The sequence below is a fragment of the Budorcas taxicolor genome, chromosome 2 (genome assembly GCF_023091745.1).
Source record: "Budorcas taxicolor isolate Tak-1 chromosome 2, Takin1.1, whole genome shotgun sequence".
In the NCBI taxonomy this organism is placed as follows: Eukaryota; Metazoa; Chordata; class Mammalia; order Artiodactyla; family Bovidae; genus Budorcas; species Budorcas taxicolor.
This window is the reverse complement of record NC_068911.1, coordinates 176,157,904-176,182,975: the sequence shown is the minus strand read 5'-3', so window position 1 is coordinate 176,182,975 and position 25,072 is coordinate 176,157,904. Positions and strand designations below refer to the sequence as shown.

Genomic DNA, 25,072 nt, shown 5'->3' with positions numbered 1-25,072 from the left:
GGAAATGTCCTACTGCATCCCCTTGGAACCTTAAGAGAGAGGTGGCTGTGTCCTTTGCCCTTTTCTAACCTTCTTGGCTATGATGTCAAGAAGTACTCCAGGGCTACACCTTAGGGATGATAAAATGTTACACTGGAGGAACTGAAATTTTTTGTCATCTCTTAGCCAGCCACCAGGCCAGCCTTAGAATTTTTACTCCTGAACTTCATTTACATGAGTGAGAAATAAACCTCAGTCTTACATACACACTGATATTCGGGGTTTTCTGTCACAGCCAAACATAACCCTACTGATTCCTATGTTATAAAACATTTCTGACATTATTTCTTTGATGCATTTCTAATTTCCCTACCCCTCATTTGGACAGTACCATGTTATGTTTGAATTACAATATTTTGAATGATTTCTTATATTATGGTTAGATAGCCCTGTCATTAATTAGAGCATAAACTTGAGAAAGCTACTAGGTCTTCATTCTTGTCTTGCTGTCAGTTCTGGCTCTTGATAGCTTCCCCCTCACCCCCAAATTTCTGTCCACAGAAATGTATTGCTATTCATATACATATGAAGGGCCTGTAAAATAAAGGACATGGGACAAATAATCTCAATTCATGACCTGGCTTTTAAATTCTTTTGGACCCTCTTCACTTCTGACTTTAATGAAAACGTGGTAAGGAGCACCATGGCCCAACACTGACAGTGAGAAGGACGAAAGAAAAGCAAGCAGCCTTGGCTGCTAGGATAAGATGGAGACCTGTGTTGACAGCCAACTTCCGCAGCTGACAAAGAGTCCCTGCAGGAGGTTTCTGAGATTTGGGGGTCATACCTTTGCTTTCTCAAAGTCCAGGTCTTTGCCAATTGTGGTGAGCAGGCGACACAGACACTCGAGGGATTCTTCATCGTGGTTCTTCAGCAGCTTCACCACACAGTCATGCATGATGGCTTCAGTCAGCATTTTGAGCTTAAAGAGTTCGCCAATGAACTTGATGTTGCCAATGGATCTCCGCCGGGCTTTATCTTTAGCTTCTTCCAGTTCATCATGAAGCCTTGTCCTCTCCTCTGGCTATTGCATAAGGAAGAATAACAGAATCTTGATGATGAAGATCGTACTACTCAAAAGATGCTAAAAACATACGTGTGATTGGTGTGGCCTGTGTGCTCATTCAGTGCAGACCTGGCAAGTCTCCTATGAAGCGGCAGCTAGGGAGACTATGGAGCTCGGCACTGCTGATGAAAAGCTCAAGGAAGGCGTCAAAACCAAGAAAAACAATCATACTAATTTGAAGGTGGAGGGGCAGGATGGTTCAGAGGTGCTGTTTAACATTAAGAGGCATACACCACTTAGTACCCTAATAAAAGCCTATTGTGAATGACAGGGTTTGTCAGTGAGGCAGATCAATTCCGATCTGACGGGCAGCCAATCAGTGAAAAAGACACACCTGAACAGTTGGAAGTGGAGGATGAAGATACAACTGTTGTGTTCCAACAGCAGATAGTAGGTGTCTACTAAATAGGGAACCCCTAGAATTCTGTTCCTCCAGACCAAAAAGACACTCTCCGTCAGAAAATCACAATTTGGTTCCACCACATCCTGACTGCTGGAGTGTAGTTTCTCTACTCTTTCATTTTCTCCTTTCTCATTCCCTTACTATACATAAAGTAGCTGATGTATATGCACACGCATAGTGCACTTAAAAAAAAACGACAGGGCCGATGGTATGTTTTGACTGACACCAAATGAAGATGGGATGGGGAAAAAGACTGGTCTGGTGAAAACATCCCCTTTATCTCCATTTGGGGCATACTCATCAACTCTTATCTTTATACTCCAGTATATTATTTTGCTTTCATTGTCTAACAAAAATAGAACCACATAAAAATTCTTGCACTCCTTGTTTGATTGGAGGATTTTAATGTTTTTCATTTACCATTGTAAAACCAGTGACAACTTTATAACTTTTCTGTATGCAGCTGTTACACGTAGGGCAGTCTCTGTTTAAGTGAGGATAAATTACTCTAAAAGAAGAAATGATCCTATATAATTTTCCCTTCAAGTCAAGTGTCTTGTTGTTTAAATAAACTTCTTGTTTAAATTAAGGGTCAGGTAGACCCTTTGAGGTTTTGACAGTTAACCACAGAACTATTCAGAAAATAAAACTATACCCACAAGTTCACATCCATTTCAGGAGATTTCTGGAATTCAGTAACCTCTCTGAAGTCTAGGTTCTGAATCCCTGTCTTAGAAGGTTGAGTTGTTTTAACATGTGGCGCTAAAAGGAATAAAGCTTTCCTCTAAACATCAATATAGTATATCTCCACCTGAAGAAAAGGCCACAGGCACTTACTGAAGTAACAGGACGATGAGGTAGCCCGATTCGTGAAAATTCTGGTAACACTCAAAGTGCACAAGCACAGTTTTTCTGAGAAAACACTTACAGCACTGGCAGCCTCGAGTTCTTTCTGCTTCTTCTCAAAGACATCATCATCGGCTTTATCTTTTTCAAATTCCTTCTGGCAACGGTTCAATAGTAGCTTCCGGAAGTTCACTGTGTTACCAGGCTTGTCTGCCATGGGTACTTTCAGCTGCATCCAGATGGGAAAATGCAAATGTGGCAAGATTACTTAAAGAAATCCAATGATTTTCTCAAAATATCTATTTTCTTTATTGTGCAAAATAATGCTGACCGAACCATAGGTAAGCATTCTACAAAAGATACACGATTTAGCTTTAGGCATTTCGTGTTTTCAATGGTTAAGGAGCTTTAAATTTTATACAGACAAGACACACATTCCTCTCATATAAATGTACCGCATCCTCTATGGCTGGCTGTGCCTCTAGCTGACTTTGAAATCCTTGTAATACTATTACAACTATGACTCTGCACTCCTCTAGACCTTTTCAACTGTCAAAGGTTATTATTTTTGTTTTTCAAAATACTACAGTAGGTACTTTGGTTTCAAGAATGAAACCAATAAAAATCAAATGAAGCAGGGGAGAATTTCATGGCCATAGGAAAACTGTTGGAGGTGAGATCCTTATTCTAGAAAGATGCAGAAGTGTGTGTGTGTGAGGGTCACGTTTCAGGATATTCAAGACATCTTTTCCTAAGGGGGGTGTCACTACACTGTAATGCTAGTATCTGACTTGTCTACCGATACACTATGTTTACTGATTATTTCTTATGTGCCAAAAGAAAATACTAGTTCTCTATGAGTTGTCTAATAAATGTCCATCTTAGACACATTCTTTTGATACACAGAAAGACTCAGGACAGGGAAGGGGCCGGCTGGAGGCAAGATGCTTGTAAGATGTCCATACAAACCCAATGACAACTGTTTTCTAGTAACTGCAATAGCTTCACCTTCAAGGTTACTTGTAACTGAATACAGAGACATTCTTATTCAGAATATAAAGAAAGTGAACCAGCATAGTGATTGACTGAAAGATTCTATTTTACAGACAAAATCCCGAGTACCATTTTGAACAGCCATGGCAATATGGAAAAATGATTTTCCTAGAATCACAAAGTGGCTCCCAAAGTCCTGAAATAAGTCTTTGTCCTAGATTCAGTGGGAGAAGTTAATAAAAAACGGGATGCCTTGTATTTATATTCACAGAAGAGTCAGCAACCAGGATGGACTTTTGGACAGCTGCTGATCAAGGCTGCATGGCTAGAAACTCGAGGACTACGATGTGACAGCATATCTGTGCTAGAGCTGACAGCACACTCTCCAGCACATTCCCAGTGAGACACGAAGACCGTTCAACAAGGCCAGCTCTTACCAACCAGAGCCCAATGTTTCATTCCACCTTTTTTTAACTTAGAGGAGAACAACATCAAACATGGATTCTTTTTGGACAATCACAGGAAAGCGAACATGTCCTTATGTCCACATTCAGGCCATACAAATACAAGTGACAACAGGTTATGTCAAAGTCAGGCCCATTCTATGATCACACAGGAGGGTAGGTTTTTAATTGATGTGTACTTTTTTGGCTTTGCAGAACCTTAGGTGCGGCATGCCAGACATTTAGTTGTGGCATGTGAGATCTAGTTTCCCAAGCAGGGATCAATCCCAGCTTTCCTGCATTGGGAGCACAGAGGGCTGGACCACCAGGGAAGTTCCAAGAGCAGGCGCTTAATTAGCCTTAAAGAAACGAAACATGAGGGCAAAGGGTTTTCAAAGCAGAAGCCAAAAGTAGACTCGATCGTTTACTATCTACAACCCAGAATATAAAGTAGCAGCATATCTGAGAGGTTCTATGTAATAGAGCACCTGGCATGATGTTAGGTTCCAGAACAAAGCAAAGGTTCTAAAATTCAGCAGTTACATTAAATTTGTTACTGTACAGGAACTCAAATAAACACATCAAGAGGTTTTTGCCAACTTCTTAGCATATTCACCACTGTCTATATAAACACTAAGGACATTACAGACTGATAGGATAAAAATCATCTGGGCACAATTTATCGGCCTTAAAAAGATTTTCCCTGAATTATGGATTTACTATGTAGAAGATGGGAAAAATGTGGATAATATGAACATTCAAGCCACTGTCTTAGTGAGAGGGACCAGAACTAAAATGAGTCAGAAAGGTCAAATAAATACAAGTTGTGTGTTTTATTTGCAGGAAGGAACAAGTAGAAATGACATAAAGCAAGGGAGAATTTCCCTACACAAAATGTATTGAAGGATTTGCTTTTTATACCTTTTATGTAGAGAAGGCTACACTGAAAAGATTTGCTTACATGATTTTCTTTTTGCTTGATTTTAAATGAAGGCAATTCTTTTAACCCAAATTCATTCATCATCCAAACAAGGGAGGCACAATCCCTGTGTCTAACCCGAGCGCAGCTTTAGGCATCCAATGCAATAGGTTTGTTGGAAGTGCTCTAAGTCACAGAAAATAATGTTTACCTGGCTTATTTGAAACACTCAAAGTGAAAGAGCACTGGAATCCTGAGCTGTAGAATCAGGGTTTGAATCCCAGCTCTACACCTCATCAGTATGTAAATGTAAGCAAGCTACCTCATTAAGCCTTAATCCCTTCATCAGCAAAAGGATGCATTCCCGTGATTACAGACTGAGGGACACCCTGAAGCAGCTGGTCCAACAGGAGCTGTGGAGACAGTCATAATCCCAGCTCGGCCATGTGACCTTGGCCAAATCACCTAGCTTCTCTGAACTTCTATTTCTTTCTAAAATGGAGATAACATCTCTCTCGTAGGACTGCTTGAGGGATTAAATGAGACAGTCTAAGTAAAACAAGTAATAGTGCCCAGAACATAGCCAAGAATTCTATAAACTAATAGAGCTATATTTAAATTTGGAGCTGCATTGATATGTTTATTAGTAAAATTTAAGAGAAATCTATATTGTAAAAACATGAACATCAAAGGAAGTGTTTAAGTTAGTTCGTAAAGCAATTAGGGAGAGAACCACAAAAGGCAAGAGAATATGTGCTATCCCAAATGGTGGTCATGTAACAGTTCACATGTACAGGACATAAAGAACCTGTGACTGTTGTGCATGCTTGTTAGATGTGTCCACACGGGAAGTATTAAAATGGAACAATCAGCAGAATGACCACAGACCTGCAAGCCCATTTGTCTCTAAATGAATGAAGGTCTGGCTACACAACACCCTAAAGACTTGTTTTGGTTAACAGGGGCTGTGGAAATATGGAAATAGGCCAGGGAGGATACAGCCTGAGAACTGTGATGCACGGTAATCTTCTTCTTCTTAAGAGATGTTAAATTCAACAGAATTACGAAATTATGATAGTATTAAGTTGACTTGTGTTGTCAGGGGACACCTGACTGGTCAGGAGACTCAGTAAAATTGGTTAGTGAGAACACGAAGAGTGAATGTCTTAGTCTGCTAGGGCTGCTATCATGAAACACCACAGACTGGGCGGCTTAAACAACGGATGTTTATTTCTCACAGTTCTGGAGGTCGGAAAGTCCAAGACCAAGGTGCAGGCGGATCTGGTTCCTGGTGAAGAAGGACCCTCTTCTTCGGATGTCTGCTGTGCAGACATCTGCCTTCTCCTCTATCCTCATGTGGTGGAAAAGAAATTCTAGTACCTCTTTCTGTTTATTAAAGGCACTAATTTCCATCATGGGAGATCCACCCTTATGACCTCAACTAAAGCTAATTACCTCTCAAAGGCCCCATCTCCTAACACCATCACACAGAGAGTTGGGCTTCAACCTACGAATTGGGGGAGAGATAAACATTCAGTTCCTAACAGGAGAAGAGGTAGATGCTTGAAGATGTGATCGTGGATAATACCAAAAATGAAAGGTGACATGCCACAGTTGAGAAGATGCTCTCTCTCAGACAACTATAATTTCATTAAACAGTAGTCTAGAATTAAAACTAAGATGCCAAGTGCTTCAGATGGGTTGTTTGGGAGATGATTCCTTAGAAAGTGAGGGAGTCAATGGGGAATATTTTATACCAAGACTGCCTGGTAAGCTAGATTTGCTGGAGGGCACCTACCTTTTAATTTAATCACGTGCCACTGCACTACTGTAAACTAACGGTGCCCATCTCATCGCAGTGAGACCTGGCCACATGCCGGTTAGCCAGCAACCTCGTATATGAATGCTGTCAGCATCAGGTAGCCATTTTCTTCAAGCAACAGGATTTGTACTGCTAACGCATTTGTTAGTATGGACGGTAAATACTTCTTCTCCTTAAAAGGATCAAACTCCCTGAAAATCACCAAGGGCTGTCAGTTGTGTATTAGTTAAGTCCAACAGGAGACTAGAAAACAGAAGGACAAGTCCTGGCCTTGCTTATTAGCATGCTCAGGATTTTCAGGACTGTCCCAGAACATAAAGATGCTAGTGGTAATCCATGGCCCAGTAGCTATTTTGCTTAAAGCATGTTCTGGTCTGTAGTAAAGTATCTGGAATGACTAGTATAATATAAACAAGTGGTATGCCCAAACTAACTCTAAAATGTGAAATGAAGAGCAATAAATCAATTGTTCAACAGTAACTCCTGGGTCAACAGTGATATACTATCATTTATCAGTGGTGATGTCCTGACCTTAGTAAATTCCCAACTAAAAATGAACTTAACATGACCTGTATGTACGATAAACACATCTACCAAAACGTGTTCTATTAGATACATTCGAAGAGGTATACAGCACTTAGGGATGTCCACAAGACTGAAAAGGGAGTGGTCAAGTTATGAAAGGGGAAGCCATTTCTCATCAATCTTCCCTTCAGTGGCAACATTAAAAGTCTTGGATCTGGTATAACAGGACACAGAATGCAAAAATTTACCCACAGTGCCATTCTTTACAGCTGAGGTCTGCATGCCTGCCACAGCAGAGATTAAAAGTAACAAAAGCATGGTATTAAGATGCAAAATAAACTCTAAGTTATACTTTCATTCATGCATTTATTCATTCACTCAAAACAATGTCTGAGGGTCTATTATGCACCAGAAACCATTTCAGGTGCTAGGAATTGAGCAGTGCCCCACTCTTAGGAACGTAGGCTCAAAAGGAGTTCCAAGTTGGGGATTTTCTTTAAATTTTGATTAAAATGAAACAGTGCGATAGATAGGACTAATAATCCAATTTAAAATTTTATTTAAGCATAGATTTAGATACAGGATAGCAATTTCTAGTGTTTGCCCTTCTTTATTTGCCACTCAACTCAGATGTCCTCGGGGCTTCCCTGGTGGCTCAGAGGGTAAAACGTCTGCCTGCAATGTGGGAGACCCAGGTTCGATCCCTGGGTCTGGAAGATCCCCAGGAATGAAATGGCAACCCACTCCAGCACTCTTGCCTGGAAAATCCCATGGACAGAGAAGCCTGGTAGGCTACAGTCCATGGAGTTACAAACAGTGGGACACGATGAGTGACTTCACTTTCATTTTCCCTTTCAGATGTTCTCCTCCTCCTAAGGGAAGCACTGAGTTCTAGTTAAATGCCCTGTAGTCTGTGAAGATGGCTTCCCTGGTGGCTTAGATGGTAAAGAACCCGACTGCAGTGCAGGAGACCAGGATTCCATCCCTGGAATGGGAATATCCCCTGAAGGAGAAAATGGCAACTCACACCAGTAATCTTGCCTAGAAAATTCCAAGGACAGAGAAGCCTGGCAGGCTACAGTTTGGGAAGGAGGTCTTGCAGATCTCTGCGGTCATTCCTACTTGAACCAGAAGCAGCAGCAGCATACTCTAGAGGCCCAGGTTACTACCTCTTATGATGTCTTTAAGTCTTATGTGCCAGAGGTTTCACTTAGCAGAGCCTGGCAAAGGCAGGCAGCTGCATAGAAATCTAAACAAGTGTGTCTGTGTACACAATAAATATGGTGTGAAGTGAAGTGAAAGTTGCTCAGTTGTATCCGACTCTTTGTGACCCCATGGACTATACAGTCCATGGAATTTTCCAGGCCAGAACACTGGAGTGGGTAGCCTTTCCATTCTCCAGGGGATCTTCCCAACCCAGGGATTGAACCTAGGTCTCCCAAATTGCAGGCGGATTCCTTACCAGCTGATATGCGGAGCCAACTGGTAAAGCCAAAACTATTATATCAATTTCCTCTGTAAATCTAAAGAATTCCTTTTCAGAAAGCCTACCTACCACCCCTTAGAATGCCAAGGAAAACTGACACACAACTGTATTCTCAAGCCCTCCCTAGGCAAGAACTGCAAAGTGACTTACGGAGGTGTGTGATCAAAGTGAATGACAAAGAGGCAGAAAAAAGGTTTAAAAACTGCTCTGAGGAAATTTCCTCCCAGTCCAGTGGTTAGGACTCCACACGTTCACTGCTGAGGGTGGGGGTTCGATCCCTGGTCAGGGAACTGAGACCCCAACAAGCTATGCAGTGCGGTCAACAAAACGAAAACAAAACAACCCTGTTCTGAACAATGACAATAAGTATTCTCTTAAATCTTAAAATCTCAACAATCTAGACCAAGTTTCTCATCCTTGACACTAGGAATGTTTTGGGTTGGACAACCCTTTGTCGTAGGTGGCTGTCTTGTGTACTGTAGGATGTTCAGGAGCATCCTGGGCCTTTATGCACTAACATGCTAGTAGCCATTAGCAAAAATGTCTCCGTTTATTGCCCGAGGTCAGAAAAAAAATCAACCGAGACTTTAAAATCAGAGATCTAAGTCTCTGAGCTTGCTGTTCAGTAGCTAAGTTGTGTCTGACTCTTTATGATCCCATGGACGGCAGCACACCAGGCTTCCTTGTCCTTCACCATCTGCCAGAGTTTGCTCAAACTCATGTGCATTCAGTCATGGATGCCATCCCACCACCTCACCCTCTGTCACTGCCTTCTTGTCCTGCCTTCAATCTTTCCCAGCATCAGGGCCTTTTCTAATGATTTGGCTCTTCACATCAGGTGGCCAAAGTATTGGAGCTTCACCTTTAGCATCAGCCCTTCCAATAAATATTCAGGGTTGATTTCCTTTATGATTGACTGGTTTGATCTCCTTGTCCGCCAAGGGACTCTCAAGAGTCTTCTCCAGCACCACAATTCAAAAGCATCAATTCTTTGGCACTCAGACTTTATAGTCCAATTCTTCCCTGGTAGCTCAATGGTAAAGAATCCACCTGCCATGCAGGCAAGCCGGTTTTGATGCCTGGGTGGGGAAGATTTTCTGGAGGCGGAAATGGCAACCCACTTCAATATTCCTGCTTGGGAAAATTCCATTAACAGAGAAGCGTGGCAGACTACCGTTCATGGGGTTTCAGAGTGTCAAGACACGACTGAGTGACTAACACTTTCACTGGCTCTTGTTCGAACTAGGGTTCTATCATTTAACATTGGAAACCTCCATATGTATAAAATCCCTATTTAGGCAATTTTCCAACTTCCACAAAATGTTTTAAAATAGGAATAATAAAATGGTTGTGAGGATTGTATCAGTTAGATGTAACACATCCTCCCAAAATACTGCTATGATTCCTAATACTCTTTACTACTATTATTTAGAAACATGACTGTGTGGGCAATTATAACTAGATTCCAATACTTCAAATTCATGATAATCCATGCAAGTGGCATGAGTCTATACATTCTTAGGACTATGAACCAGGCCAAAGATCTTACAATTTGACCTGCAGATGTGTCTCAGTAAAACATACAGATAATGAAAGTGAAGTTACTGAAATAACTGAATGAATATAATGGATAGAAAAAGAATACCCCCTTGGGTAATATCTTAATTTTTAAATTCACTCTTCATTTTCTCTCATTCTGTTGGAGGAACTGTTTCTCAAACTAACAATTATGTTAAAAACAAAACAAAACAAAATCAGTAGCACTTGTGGTCAAGAAGGACTGGAAAATGTTGCACAGAGCAAATCCTTCTTGTTTGATTTCACAAGAAGCATTATAACAGGAAGCCAAAACTTAAAGCAAAAAAATCTGCTTAAGCTGGCCTTAGTGAAACATACACTGTCATTTCAATTTTGGACAACACTGCTCATGGATGCCATCTGAAAATAATCAGCTTAACTCCACTTCTTCCTTTATAAAGTATAAAATAAAAGAGCACACACTCAAGGAGTCATCACTCAAGTTTGCTAAAACTTAGTATCTTGATATATGTACCTTCATCTTTCATTTTTAAGAAACTAAATATTCAAGTTAAGGGCCCTGAGTGTTTAAAAATTTTTTTCACTCTATTGCTTGCTCTTCTTCTTTTCAAAGTTTAGCTTTAAGAACATTGAAGCCTCCCAGAGCTTCACTTAAATGCTTTCAAAGCACTACCACTTTCCAGCCTTCACAGTTAATCCCATTATCCTGTATTTTTATAATAATCACTTACTTGCTTTTCTTTGTTTTACCATCCCGATATGCATTTCCAAATCCCGCATTTGTTTTTGAACTTTAAATAAACAAACAATATAACATATACTCTCGGGTCTGGCTTCTGCTAAAGCTTTTTCTTGTTACAGCCATGTGCACTCAGTTATAGTTTGGTTTGACTGTCCTAGTGCGAACAGGCAACAATTCATCCATTTTACTGTTTATGCGCAGTTTCAAGTTTTTATTCATTATGAATAATGACAAACATTTTCATATGCTTCCTGGCCCATCAGAAATGTATGTTTATCTGGTGCATATATTCTTAAGAATGGAAATACTGGTTATAGCAAAAAACAAACAAACAAACAAAAAAAAACCACCTCCAGGTTTTGTAGATGATGCTAAACTCTTTTCCAAAGTGAAAAAAAAAAACAAAAAAAAAAACTCCAGGTTTTGTAGATGATGCTAAACACTTTTCCAAAGTGACTGTTACGATTTACGTTCCTACTGGCCCTGTTTGACAGCTCTGGTTGCTTCACCTATTTGCAAACATCTGGTAAATTTGGCAATCTGGTATTACTGCATGGTTTTATCCAATTATTTTTTTTCATATTTATTGGTCATTTGGATAACCTCTCTGGTGAAATATTTAAGTCTTTTTGTCTATTTAAAAATTAAGCTATTTTCTTATTAATGTAAGCTTTTTCAATACTTTTTTAATTATTGGAGGAAAACTGTTTTACGATCTTGTGTTGGTTTCTGCATGCAACACAAATCAGTCATAATTGTATGTGCATATATCCTTCATGCGCCTCCCTCTGCCCAACCCCCTCCTCACCCCCCGGGTCATCAGGCTGGGCTCCCTGTGTCAGCTGTTTCACACATGGTGTATACGTGTCAATGCTACTTTCTCAATTGGTGTGTCCTTTATTGGATTTTTATGCTGCAATTATCTTCTCCTAACATGTGGCTTGCATTTTTACTTAATGGTGACATCTTTTCATGAAAAATGCTGATTTTAATGTAGTTTGATTTACCAACATTTTCTTTTGTATATGGTGACTTTTGTGTCCTAAGAAACTTGCAGACAAATTATTGTTTCTTTTTAATATGTTTTCCTTCCTGTAATTAGCTTTACTAGCTTTCTTTCAGCCTTTTTAAAAAAAGCCATGCTTGGGGATTGTAGGAGATCTTTTATCATCTTTGAACCTCTCAATTTTCTTTTTGGGGGTCTCAGTGCTTCAATATGGATTCTGTACACTTACCTTCTAGTTCATAATTCTTTTCTTCAGCTGTGTCTCATCTGCTATTAAACCCTCTTACTTACTGTCTTCTTAATTTTAATATTCAGTTTTGGAAATTCTGTTCAGTCCTTTTTATACTTTTTCTCTACTGAAATCGTCAAATCTATCACCTTTAATGTAAGCAAATTCATTTACCAACTGTGCCTGATAAAACCAGAATCTGGAGCCCAACATAGGGCATTTGCTTGTTGTTGGTTCTCATTCATGCTGTCTTTTTCCCTCGTGTGCCTAATTATTTCTTAAAATAAACTGTAGTATATTCTTCTGTCTTCTTTAGGCTTATTATGGTTGCTTCCTATTGTTCACTATTAAAATCAATACATAAACATTCTAATATATGATTCCTTGTGCACAAATGGGAATTTCTCTGGGATATACACCAAGAAGTGAAATTACTGGGGAACAGCATATGAACATCTTCACCACTGTTGTCTAATTACTCTCCAAAGTGATCATGCTCATCTTTGCTTTTTACCCTCACTCTCATGGATGTGACTTGCACAGAACTGTATCTTGTCATTTCTTGTTACTAATAATGAATAACACTGAGTATCTTTTAAGTTTACGAGCCAATGGATTTCACTTCTATGAACTGTCCATTTTTTATATTGGGCTTTTTTTTTTTTCCTTACTGATTTGCTTTTTTCCCCTTTAGCTCTGGATTCTAACATTTTGGCAGCTATATGCATTTCAGATATATTCTCCCAGGCTGTGGCTTTACCTTTTTATTTTATTTATAGCATCAATTTCTGCACCAAGGGTTATACATTTTAACAGTCATATTTGATATTTTCCTCCTTTATATTTATTTTGCATCTTGCTGAAGAACTTTTCACCCAAAGTTCATGAAGATAGCCTTCTTTTTCTACTAAGAGATTAGCTTTTCATATTTAGGTTTTCATTATTTTTATGGCTGTTTGATTTTTGTATTTGGTTTGTATTAGAAATTTATGAATAGTCCCACTGCCAACCTTAAGTAAAACAAATCACTGTTAAATAAAACAAACCTCAAAAGTAAGTTAGCTATGATGTTAGAAGTTAGGACAGTGGTCATCTTTAAGGAAGAAAGGTACAATTACATTTATTGACCAGAGAGTTAGGTATGTTCACTTTGCTGATATACAATGAAATATACACTAATGTGGTAGCTTAAAATTAAACATTATGAGAGTATTTAAATCATTAATTTATATTTAACTTATATGCAGAGTACATTATGAGAAATGCTGGGCTGGATGAAGCACAAGTTGGAATCAAGATTGTCAGGAGAAATATCAATAACCTCAGATATGCAGATAACACCACCCTTATGGCAGAAAGCGAAGAACTAAAGAGCATCTTGATAAAAGTGAAAGAGGAGAGTGAAAAAGTTGGCTTAAAGCTCAGCACTCAGAAAACTAAGATCATGGCATCTAGTCCCATAACTTCATGGCAAACAGATGGGGAAACAGTGGCTGACTTTATTTTGGGGGCTCCAAAATCACTGAAGATGGTGATTGCAGCCATGAAATTAAAAGACACTTACTCCATGGAAGGAAAGTTATGACCAACCTAGACAGCATATTCAAAAGCAGAGACATTACTTTGTCAACAAAGGTCCGCCTAGTCAAGGCTATGGTTTTTCCAGTGGTCATGTATGGATGTCAGAGTTGGGCTATAAAGAAAGCTGAGCACCGAAGAATTGATGCTTTTGAACTGTGAGTCCCTTGGACTGCAAGGAGATCCAACCAGTCAGTTCTAAAGGAGATCAGTCCTGAATATTCATTGGAAGGACTGATCTTGTAGCTGAAACTTCAATATTTTGGCCACCTGATGCAAAGAGCTGACTCATTTGAAAAGACCCTGATGCTAGGAAAGATTGAGGGCAGGAGGAGAAGGGGATGACAGAGGAAGAGATGGTTGGATGGCATCACTGACTCGATGGACATGGGTTTGGGTGGACTCTGGGAGTTGGTGATGGACAGGGAGGCCTGGCGTGCTACAGTTCATGGGGTCGCAAAGAGTCAGACACGACTGAGCAACTGAATTGAACTGAATTTAACAAAAACTATAAACAAGCAATTTTCCTTTTTCCAAACTATTTGTATTTATGTTATACTTCAATAAAAAAGTTTAAAAATAAATACTCTTTGGTATGTAACTTTGGGGGAACCTGTGCTAAAGAAGCAAAAGCTCCAGCGTCTACGAATAAATGCACTTAGCTGTGTACTGCAGCACTGCTTCTGGTTGCAAAAAACCCTCCAAAACAAAACCCAGAAACAACATGGGGTGAGGCAGGGGCAGAAGAGGGGAAAATGAATGAAAGAAAATTTATATGTGTATGTGTGTATGTATAACGGGATAGATGAAGCTATTAAAAGTGTGAGTAAAATCTATCTGCAATGACCTATGGGAATGTCTGAAACATACTAAGTGCGGATAGAAAGCAAAATGCAAAATAATGACATAATTCAATTGAAACAAAAAATTAAAAACATCTTCTTTACACATATGTGTATATTTTGATATGATTTTATAAATATAAAGAAAACTATGGAACAGCACAATCACTTGCATTGATTGCCTTGGAAGGAAAGGAAACTTAACTGACTGGGGCTTCAAGGGAAGAATATTAACTTTTTCTGTATATTTCCTTATTCTTTTTGAATTATTCCAATAGGTTGTTATTTTATAATTTTAAAAAAATCCAATAAAGTTTAAAAATTCTTACTATAAAAGGGTATGTCACAACGAAAGACCCGTAAGTAGTTGGCTTATCTGTGAATTCTTCCCATTCCAAGCTAACTTGTATTATGGCCAGGCCTCTAAGGGTCATTTTCATCAATAGTATTCTTCAATTAAAGTACTTGTTTGACTGAGTCCCTTCACTGTTCACCTGAAACTATCACAACATTGTTAATCAGCTATACCCCAATACAAAATGTTTTTTGGTGTTAAAAAAAAACAAAATAATAACAACAAAAATTCACAACCCTTCACTGATTCAATAAAAAACTGGTAAAAAGCATAAAATTACGAGCCAGAAGATCTGGGATCTAGTCCGAGTTCTAATTTCTGACTGCAGGATTTCATGGCTGTCACAAGGAAACAAAGGGCATGAGCTGGTGAGGAATCAGTCTGCTTTCAGTCTCGGCCGCCCTCTTATCCTTTTGCCTTCAATCTTTCCCAGCATCACTAGTAGTGCTAAGTATTACAATCATCCTCATGCTTGTTGCCTGAGACCTGAGCCTGCGGGAATACATTCCTCCTTCCTTGTATTTGTACTCGCCACTCCTCTCCATTCAGGCTGAACTAATTCTACCTGCTTCATAAAAGTTTGTTATTTCCCAGGAATATGGTGATTTCTTTTTCTTTCAACTTGATATTTCAGGCTGAATCATCCAATCAGACACCAAGACACTACAACATCACAAAATACCTTATGAGTGTTTTTTTTTTCTTGCTAATGCTATTTTTCTCCAATACGGATTTTCAGTCCCTTGAAGACAGAAGATGTGCTTTTTCCTAAGTCCCAACAGATTTACTACTTTTAACACAAGTACTCAAAAGCACTGGGATAAAATGATAGAATTTTGAATTTTCATAGGCACAATGACAATAAGGTATGATAATCAAGAAAAACTCAAATGTTAAAGGACACACATTTCTGATACAGGTACCTTGGTAACAGGCAGAGAAAACACAGATGATACATGGCAGTTTTATGACTGCAGAATAGAGGCTAATGAACACTAACCAGAAGCTCTTTGATCTCCCATTCTTTCTTGCCCTAGATTTGACAGGCTGTGGACAATGTAAAGAGAAAGAAATCTAATAGTATCTAAGAGAGTATCATCAGTTTTGAAACCTTTATGACCACAACTATGCTAGCACTTTTACAAAAGCTAGACTCAGAATCAACATGCCTTCCAATTTTGAATCTAAATGTAAATGTAAGCATTTGCTTTATTTCTGTAAGATGATACACCAGGAAAAACTGGTTACCCATGACAAAAATGTCACATTACAAATTTTAACCTTCTTTCATCTTCCTCACACTGCATGGGACCACAACATGCCTATTTCAGTCTTACCTCCATATCCCCTTCAGAGGTGAAAATACATTCTTAAAAAGCAAGGCTATTTTTGTACAATGAGAATATTGTATGTACTGAAAATGTATTCTCCCCTGTACTCTGCCCCATCGACACTTCTGGGAGGAATGTGTAGTGAGGGGAGAATATACCTCTCGGAGCTTTCTGGTCTACTCCTTCCTCTCTTCTTACCGTTACTAGACACCGACACATGTTTGCGTAAGCCACAGAGAAACTGGGTTCGTCAATAGCCTTCTCAAAGACCAGGTCGATGACTCCTTTCAGCCGCTCCTCGGTGTCAACAGTAAGTCCTGACACTTGCTTCATCAGCTGGTTGAACATCTGCGGTGTCAGTTTATTTAAGATACTTCGAACTTTTCTAAAAAGTTCCTACAAGGACCACAAAAAAGAAGAAACCAGTATATTATCTGTGACAATATGATGCTTTCTATAAGGACTAATACTTTATTTGTAATTTATAAGTGCAATTTCCTAAATCATTAACAAAGACTGTGAATGAGTCACAGAAATAATTAAATCCATTTTATCATATACTAACAATTTATAACACCTACTTTTTTTTCCACTACTGATGCGAATTCAAGCAACTAGGTATATTCACACTCCACGGGTGGGACTATAATTTCGCACATTTCCAAGGGCAATTTGACAATGTGTACTAAAACTGTTAAACCAGCAATTTTACTTTCATAAATTTATTCATATTTAAGGATAGGTTAAAAAGGATTTAGCCATCATAACTTCAATCAGTAACCTTTTAGAGCAAATAACTTAAATGTCCTAAAATAGAATTTCATCTACAAATGGTATAATATAAATTATCATATAAAACACTAGGCAGAAGTTACTATAATAATGTTATAGAAAGCTTCATCAAATTAGAAATAGAAGTGAACTTCCTCAACAAGAAAAAGGCCATTGATAACCTTACTCAGTGGTGAAAGAGTAAGTGTTTTCCCCTCACAGTGAGAACAAGACAAAAGCATCTGTTCTCACCATTCCTATTCAAAATTTTACTGGAGGTCCTATTCAGTGGAATAACGCAAAGGAAAAGAACTACAACCCATACAGATCTAAAGGAAGAAATAAAATTCCCTTTTCACAAATGACTGTCTTCACAGAAAAATCATAAGAAACCTATAAAAGTAGACACTAAGTGAGTCTAGCAGGTTTGTAGAACACAAGTCAATATACAAAAACCAATTTTATTTTTATGCATTAGCAATAAACAACTAGAAATTACGTTTTTAAAAAGTAGAATCTATAACAGTACCAAAACCATGAAGTACTTAGATGAGAATCTATCAAAATATCTGTCAGAGTTATGTGATGAAACGTTTAGGTGACTGATGAAAGAAATCGAGAAATGCCAAAATAAACAGAGATCTATACCATGTTCCTGTATTATAAAACTCATTATTGTTAAGTTGCCAGTTTTACCCAAAGAGATCTACAGATTTAACATAAACAAAATAAAATACCTAATAAGGTATTTTTTGGAGGGGGGAAGAGCAGAAATCAAGAAGCTGATTCTTCAGTTGAAATGGAAAAACAAAAACTAGAACAGCTTAACAACTTCAAAAAATGACAAAAATTGGAAGACATATAACCTAATTTCCACACTTACCATATGAAGCTACTATGCACAGATAGTGGTACTGGCCAGAGAACGGACACATAAATCACGAGAACAGAATAAGTGTAGAAATATATTCACACACATATGAAGAACTGATTTTCAACAAAGGTGCAACGAAAATTCAGTGGACAAAGGGTAAGTCTTTTCAACAAATGATGCTGGAACAACTGGATATCCATAAGCAAAAAAAAAAAAAAAAAAAATCTTGATTCATACCTTACACATAACACAAAAATTAACTAAAACAGGATCACAAACCAAAATGTAAAATCCAAAGTTAGAAACTTCTAGAACAGAGCAGGACAAAAATTTTGTATTCTTATGTGTACAGGTATTTTAAGTGAGACAGCAAAAGCACAATGTGGGAATGAAAAAATCGATAAATCGAGCATCATCAAAGTTAGAAACTTATGCTTGGCAAAAGATACTATTAAGAAAATGAAAAAAGCAAACCACAGATTGGGGGAAAACTTTTTTTAAAAAATACACATCTGACAAAGGATTTATATACAGAATAATAATTAAAAAAAAAAACTCTCTCAAAATTCAGTAAGACAGCATACCAACCAACGAAACAGGCCAAAAGATATAAAGAAAACTGTATTAAAGAAGATACACAAATGGCAAATAAGCACATGAAAAAATGTCCTTATTCAACACACTGGTCTTTTGGGAAATGCAAATTGAAACTACACTGAGATATTATCACACGTCCATTAGGATGGTTAAAACTTACAGAACAGAAAATAATACGTGCTGGTGAAGACTGAACTATTGAAACTCTCATGCCTTGCCAGTAACCATCCTGGAAAACAGTTTGGTATACTCTAATAAAGTTAAACCTATGTTGATCCAAAAGCTAGGAATTTACCCCAAAGAAACAAAAACGTATTTGCTCACACAAGTCCTCTATGTGAATGTTCACAGTAATTTTATTCATAATTACTAAAACCTGGAAAGTGTTTATCTTGTGAATGGATCCAGTAATGAAAGTCCAGTTCAGTTCAGTTCAGTTGCTCAGTCGTGTCCAACTCTTTGCCACCCCATGAATTGCAGCACACCAGGCCTCCCTGTCCATCACCAACTCCCGGAGTTCACTCAAACTCACGTCCATCGAGTCGGTGATGCCATCCAGCCATCTCATACATGCAATATGAAGGATGAGTATCAAATATATTCACTGAGTAAAAGAAGCTTTACTCAGAATGATTCCATATTTATATGACACTCTGGAAAAGGCAACACTACAGGGACTTTCCAGGTGGCACACTGGTGAAGAATCCGCCTGCCAGTGTAGGAGGTGCAAGAGATGCCTGTTTGATCCCTTGTAGTAGGAAATGGCAACCTACTCCAGTATGCTTGCCTGGAAAATTCCATGGACAAAGGAGCCTGACAGGCTACAGTTCATGGGGTCGCAGAGTCAGATATGCCTGAGTGCACAAACGTGTGTGTACACATACAGAGGAACAAACACACGACTGACTGCCAGAAGTGAGCATGGGCAGCAGAGGATGAATACAAAGCAGAACAAGAAAATTTCAGGGGGCTGATGGCAATGCTCTACATCTTGACTGTGGTGGCAGGAACATGACCACGTGTTTGGCAAGAATTATAGAACTATAAACAAAGAAGGAAACCTAACTAAATTTAAATTATGCCTCAGTAAAAATATGAAGTTGTGAAAATCTATGAAACCATGATATACTAACTGAATAACCTATAAAATGTTTTGTTTGATCCCTATATAATTTAATCTGAATACAAGGATTTTTAGAAAGTGTACCAGTATATCAACAGTTTTAAGACAGTAAACAAATCTATTTAAATTTTTAAAAATCATATTGTCAACTTTTAAAGCAGTAAGTCAGCTGCCCTTTTATAGAGAAGAAAAATTTCAAGTTTATTAGGGATGAGGGAGTCACTTCTCCAAATTGCCTGTATCAACTGAGACAGCACCATTTAGGTCTAAAACTTTAATTTGTGCTTTCCACAAAAACAAAATAAAAACGAAAATAAAACCCAGCCTTCCGATCTTCAAATAGATCAGAAAATACTAAGCTTAGAAAAACAGGAAAATAAAAAAGGTCATTTATTGAAGTAATGTACAGTAAGTGACTATAGTTAATAAGGCTGTTGCAAATATCATATGATATTGCTTATATGTGGAATCCAAAAAAAAAAAAAAAGGTCCAAATGAACTTATTTAGAAAACAGAAACAAAGTCACAGATGTAGAAAACAAACATATGGTTGCCAGAGGGAAAAGGCGAATAGGAATAAATTGAGAGATTGGGATTAGTTTTTCCAGTAGTCTTGTATGCATGTGAGAGCTGGACGATAAACAAGGCTGAACACCAAATTGATGCTTTTGAACTGTGGTGCTGGAGAAGACTCTTGAGAGTCACCTGGACAGCAAAGAGATCCAACCAGTCAATCCCAAAGGAAATCAATCCTGAGTATTCACTGGAAGAACTGATGCTGAAGCTGAAGCTCTAATACTTTGGCCACCTGATGTGAAGAGCCAACTCACTGGAAAAGACCCTGATGGTGGGAAAGACTGAAGGCAGGAGGAGAAGGGGACGACAAAGGACGAGATGTCAGATGGCATCACTGACTCAATGGATGTGTCTGATCCAGCTGTGGGAGATGGCGAAGGACAGGGAAGGAAGGCTGGTGTGCTGCAGTCCATGAGGTCACAACGAGCTGGGTGACTGAACAACACCAACAAATAGGGGACACTGCGTGGCACAGGGACCTCTACTCACTACTCTGTGATGACCAACATGGAGAAAGAATCTAAAAAGAGTGAGCACATGTGGATGTGTAACTGGTTCACTCTCGCTGTACACCTGAAACCAACACAAAGTACATCACCAATATGCCAACAAAAATGAAAATACAAGGAAAATAATACTGTTTTGCACATTTGAAAAGTTTTTACCACAAGAATAAGATTCTACATGATGATGGAAATTAAGTAGGCTAACTGTGGTGATCATTTTGCAATATACATACAAATACTGAATGATTATGTTGTACACCTCAAAAGTAATATGTCAATTTATACCTGAATTGAAAAAGGAAATCTCCAGTATCAAAAAACAAACCACTGACTAAAAGGCATTTATTCATTATGACTGAATATCTAGTTGATGTTTTGCAATTTCATCTAGATACAAATAAAGCATAAGGCACAGTAATCAAAACCATCAAAATTCAGCTTCAAAGACAGGAAAGTTACAAGAGACATGACAGAGCAAAGCACAAGGTTGATCAGAAGCCTTCGAGAAGTGAAGACTGTAATGGGTTAGTGAGGAAATACCTTTAGAAGGAAATGAGAATGGGGCCAGATTGTAAAGGGAAATTAAAAAAAAAAAAGCTGGCCACATGAAAAAAGGGTGGCAGGAGGACAGAAGATCTTTCAGGAAGGGAGATATTTTAGAAAGGATTGTTACTGAGGCTCTTCCACTGCAGGACTACTGCGCACTAGTGGGAAAGAAAATGACACGACGATAAGCTAGAAGCTAGAGCGAGGAGCAAAAAATCAGCCCATCAGAGAGATGAGCGGGCAGCAGCAGTGGGATTACTGTATCAAGAGGAGAAGAGAGATGAAATAGCGGCCTGAGCAGCAGAACCGCAAATGTAGTGTACATATGTGGAAGGAGTCTAGACACGTCATTAATAATGATTTCCTAGAAATGTTTCAAGGAGACGATTAATTCTTATGGTATCCACCAGTGATCATTCATAATGTTGCTATAAATACAGAGGGTAGGAACAAACATCAGAGTGGAAGTTTTCTGGACGTGGTGGCAACAATAAAACTATGGTTTTGACAAAAGGATAGAAAAAGAGTAATAGGAGGAACAACATGGGATATACCTGTGCAGAGCAGAATGAAAACACAAAAAGGAGAGGGAATGAAGCAAAGATGCTCTGTATTAAGAAGACAAAGTGTCAAGAAAAGGAGGTTGTACTGGCCCTGCATAAGAAGTCTATCAACCCTGCAATGGATTTGCTTTATCTATTCATTAAAGAAAACTGAACTAATTAATGATACCTCAAAGTCAATATAATTATTCTGTTTCTGAAGTAACAATTAATAATGGGGAGAACTTAGTCAGAATAGCCATCATTAAAAAGTCTCCAAAAAACAAGTGCTGGAAAGGGTGTGGAGAAAAGGGAACCCTCCTATACTTTTGGTGGGAATATACATTGGTGCAGCTACTATGGAAGACAGTATAGAGGTTTCTTAAAAAGCTGACAATAGAGTTGTCATATGATACAGCAATTCCACTCCTGGGCATATATCCAGACAAAACTATAATCTGAATTCCAATGTTCACAGCAGCATTATTTACAAATGCCAAGACATGGAGACAGTCTGCAAGGTCACGGAAAGATGAATGAATAAAGGTGTGACACACAGACATATCACATAAATATGCATGTGCACACACACACACAAATAAAATGAGATACTACTCAATCTTAAAAAGGGTGAAATAATGCCATTTGCAGCAATATAGATGGACCTAGAGATTACTGTGCTAAGTTAACACAGAAAAACACAAATACCTATGGTATCACTTACATATGGAATCTAAAATATGATATAAATGGACTTATTTACAAACCAGAAAACAGACTCACAGATCTAGATACAAAAGGGGAGAGGGGGTGGGGAAGGGATAAATTAGAGTTTTGGAATAGCAAATACACAATACTATATATAAAACAGACAACAAGGTTCTACTGTATGGCACAGGGAACTATAGTCAATATCCTGTAATAAAACACAATGAAAAATAATATGAAAATAAATATCTATATATAAACATACACACATATGTATCTTTTAATCACTTTGCTGTATACTAGAAACTAATTCAACTTTAGTTGATTTAGAACTAGAAATTAGATTTAGTTTCTAAATCAACTATTCTTCAGTAAAAATTTTTTTAAAAACGGGGAGAACTCTGTTACAGAATAGAGAGGTACAAGTTCACAGCAAACGGACTCCTCAGTAAGCACCTCTCAAAGCTTCAGTTTCTTCATGAGAACAAGAGAACACATGTATTCCTGCCTTCACAGGTGCTGTAAGAATCTGATGCCATAAGGCACTAATAAACTGCCTTAAACACCAAAAGAAGACATCTTCATATTCAATGATAAATATCTAGCAGGAAATTTAAAACTTTTAGGTCCCTACTCATTAAGCACTTCTCAGAGGGAATGGAAGCAGGAATGTAGACTTGGGACAAATGACTGGGACAACTGCGAGAAAGATGAACAAAGGCAAGCAGCCGATTTGGGTCTGACAAAGAGTTTGTGATGCATCAGTTCGTCTTGGTCCTGACAGTTTGAACAGCTTTGCTGCTAAGTTTACTGTTGAAAAGGTATTTATTAAGTATCTACTATGTATGAGACTCTGTGCTGGTGCTCAACCAACATCAGGATCTGTAAGCACATCTCTTTCCAGCGACATTATCCCACTAAGCACGTAACTGGGCTCCCAGAACCACGTCCTGTGCAAGTGCTCTATATCGCTTCATTTAAACTTCACAGAGTTCCATAAGGCACATGCTATTAGCATCTTAATTAGTGTCAAGTCAGTTCTCTTAGTTAGAATCAAGAGCATCTAAAGGGTGCAGGAGAGGTGGGACAGGGACAGGGACTGGCGCTGTGTGCACAGCAAAGGAGGAACAGAGGCTTTATACAATTGACACCCGAAACAAATTTGTGTGGATTAAAGGAATTCACTCAATTTACCCTAAGGAGTTCTGAGGGAGGATATGCTCAAAAAGATGCAAAGAATTCAATTTTATTATCAAGGACTGTAAATAAGATGTATTTCTAAATTCTAACTTATTAGAAATGAAACAAAAAGCAAGATACTAACTAGACTACCACAGGGCAATGAACAAGAATCTAAAAACATATTTTTAAGAAAAGCAAATATTGATCTAAGCGTGAATGACAGAATTCTATGACATGTGAGCCCTCGAAATACAGTGTGTGTTTTGAAAAGCACACAGAATGCAACTTCAAGAGAAAACAGGTTGTTGGCATTTACTATAGCTTTTAGAATAATGCCTGTAGTAAGGGAAAAAAAATCACAAAAAACCTTATATTACCAGGGCAAAGAGACAAAATAATACCATCATGATTCCAAGCCGCCGTGAGCGTGCGCTCAGGCGCTCACCTGGGTCTTGATGTTTTCCGGGTCCTCAGCGTGGCTGTCGCGCTTCTGGCTGGGCTTCCAGGCGTTCTCCGCCTTCTTCAGGTGCACATCTTCTTTCACAGAGACCGTGATGATCTTCCTGGGCTCTCTTCTCTGGCCGGGTTGAGATCTCCGTGGTCCAACATTCAACAGCTAGGACAAGAGTATTCTTTATTACATCCACACAGAGTACTCACAATCCACCGTCTCTGCTGTGCTGCTCGAGTAAGGATTGACGGCCACAGGAAACACTTCTAGATGCAAAGATGGGTATCAGGCATTCAACTGAGACATGATCTTTTTTTTGGGGGGGGGGGGTGTGGGTGTGTTAGAATGTCATCACTGTAGCGTACACCACGACTACAATTTTTGACCCTGATGTCCTAAATGAGATATGTCTGACAAAGCTATTGTACCTAACAAAAGAGACTACCCTAAGTGAAACTGCTGCTTCTTTCTTTCTTTTGAACTCGTTATGTGACTTTGGACTAGTTACTTGAACAATTACAAAAATTCAGAGGCAGAGATCACCACAGTTACAAATCTGCTTCAAAAACTGTGTCTCTACACTTTCAGTGTGCAATACAAATACACCCTTACCACGGAAATTATCTACAGCATAGACACCCAGACTGACTGTAGACCTTAATAGATCCCTCTAAGTTTGCTGGGCCGGAAATACTAAAATAAGTCTTCCTTATGTCATTAATGAAATCCAACTAAATCACTCCCTGAAAAAAGGCCTTTGTCAGCTCTTTGTTCCTCCTAGAGTCCCACTATGCTAATTCTGTTAAAACCAATGTATGTTAGCATGTCACACTGGTCATCAAATCAGAAATGTTACTTCAACGGCAATGTAAGTTAAAAGTTGTATTCTATGTATTAAAATGTTCCTAGTAAATGCTACTCTAAATGCCTGGAAATACTTTTTCAAGATTAAATATCTGGAGTGACAGAGAGCTCTGCTTATGACCAATCCAAGATCTGGGATACTGACTACCCTTACTTTCTCTGACAGGT

General features: G+C 38.5%; 1 protein-coding gene across 1 annotated transcript in view; it reads right to left on the bottom strand.

The window, feature by feature from the left end:
* Positions 1-25,072, bottom strand: part of EIF4G3 (eukaryotic translation initiation factor 4 gamma 3) — a 359,681-nt gene that overhangs the window by 46,841 nt on the left and 287,768 nt on the right. Inside the window, exons 18-21 of the mRNA XM_052636017.1 lie at positions 24,035-24,205; positions 16,363-16,560; positions 2,437-2,583; positions 827-1,063 (exon numbers count right to left, since the gene is read on the bottom strand). Of these exons, the coding sequence (XP_052491977.1) occupies positions 827-1,063; positions 2,437-2,583; positions 16,363-16,560; positions 24,035-24,205 (753 nt within the window). The remainder of the gene's footprint in view (positions 1-826; positions 1,064-2,436; positions 2,584-16,362; positions 16,561-24,034; positions 24,206-25,072) is intronic.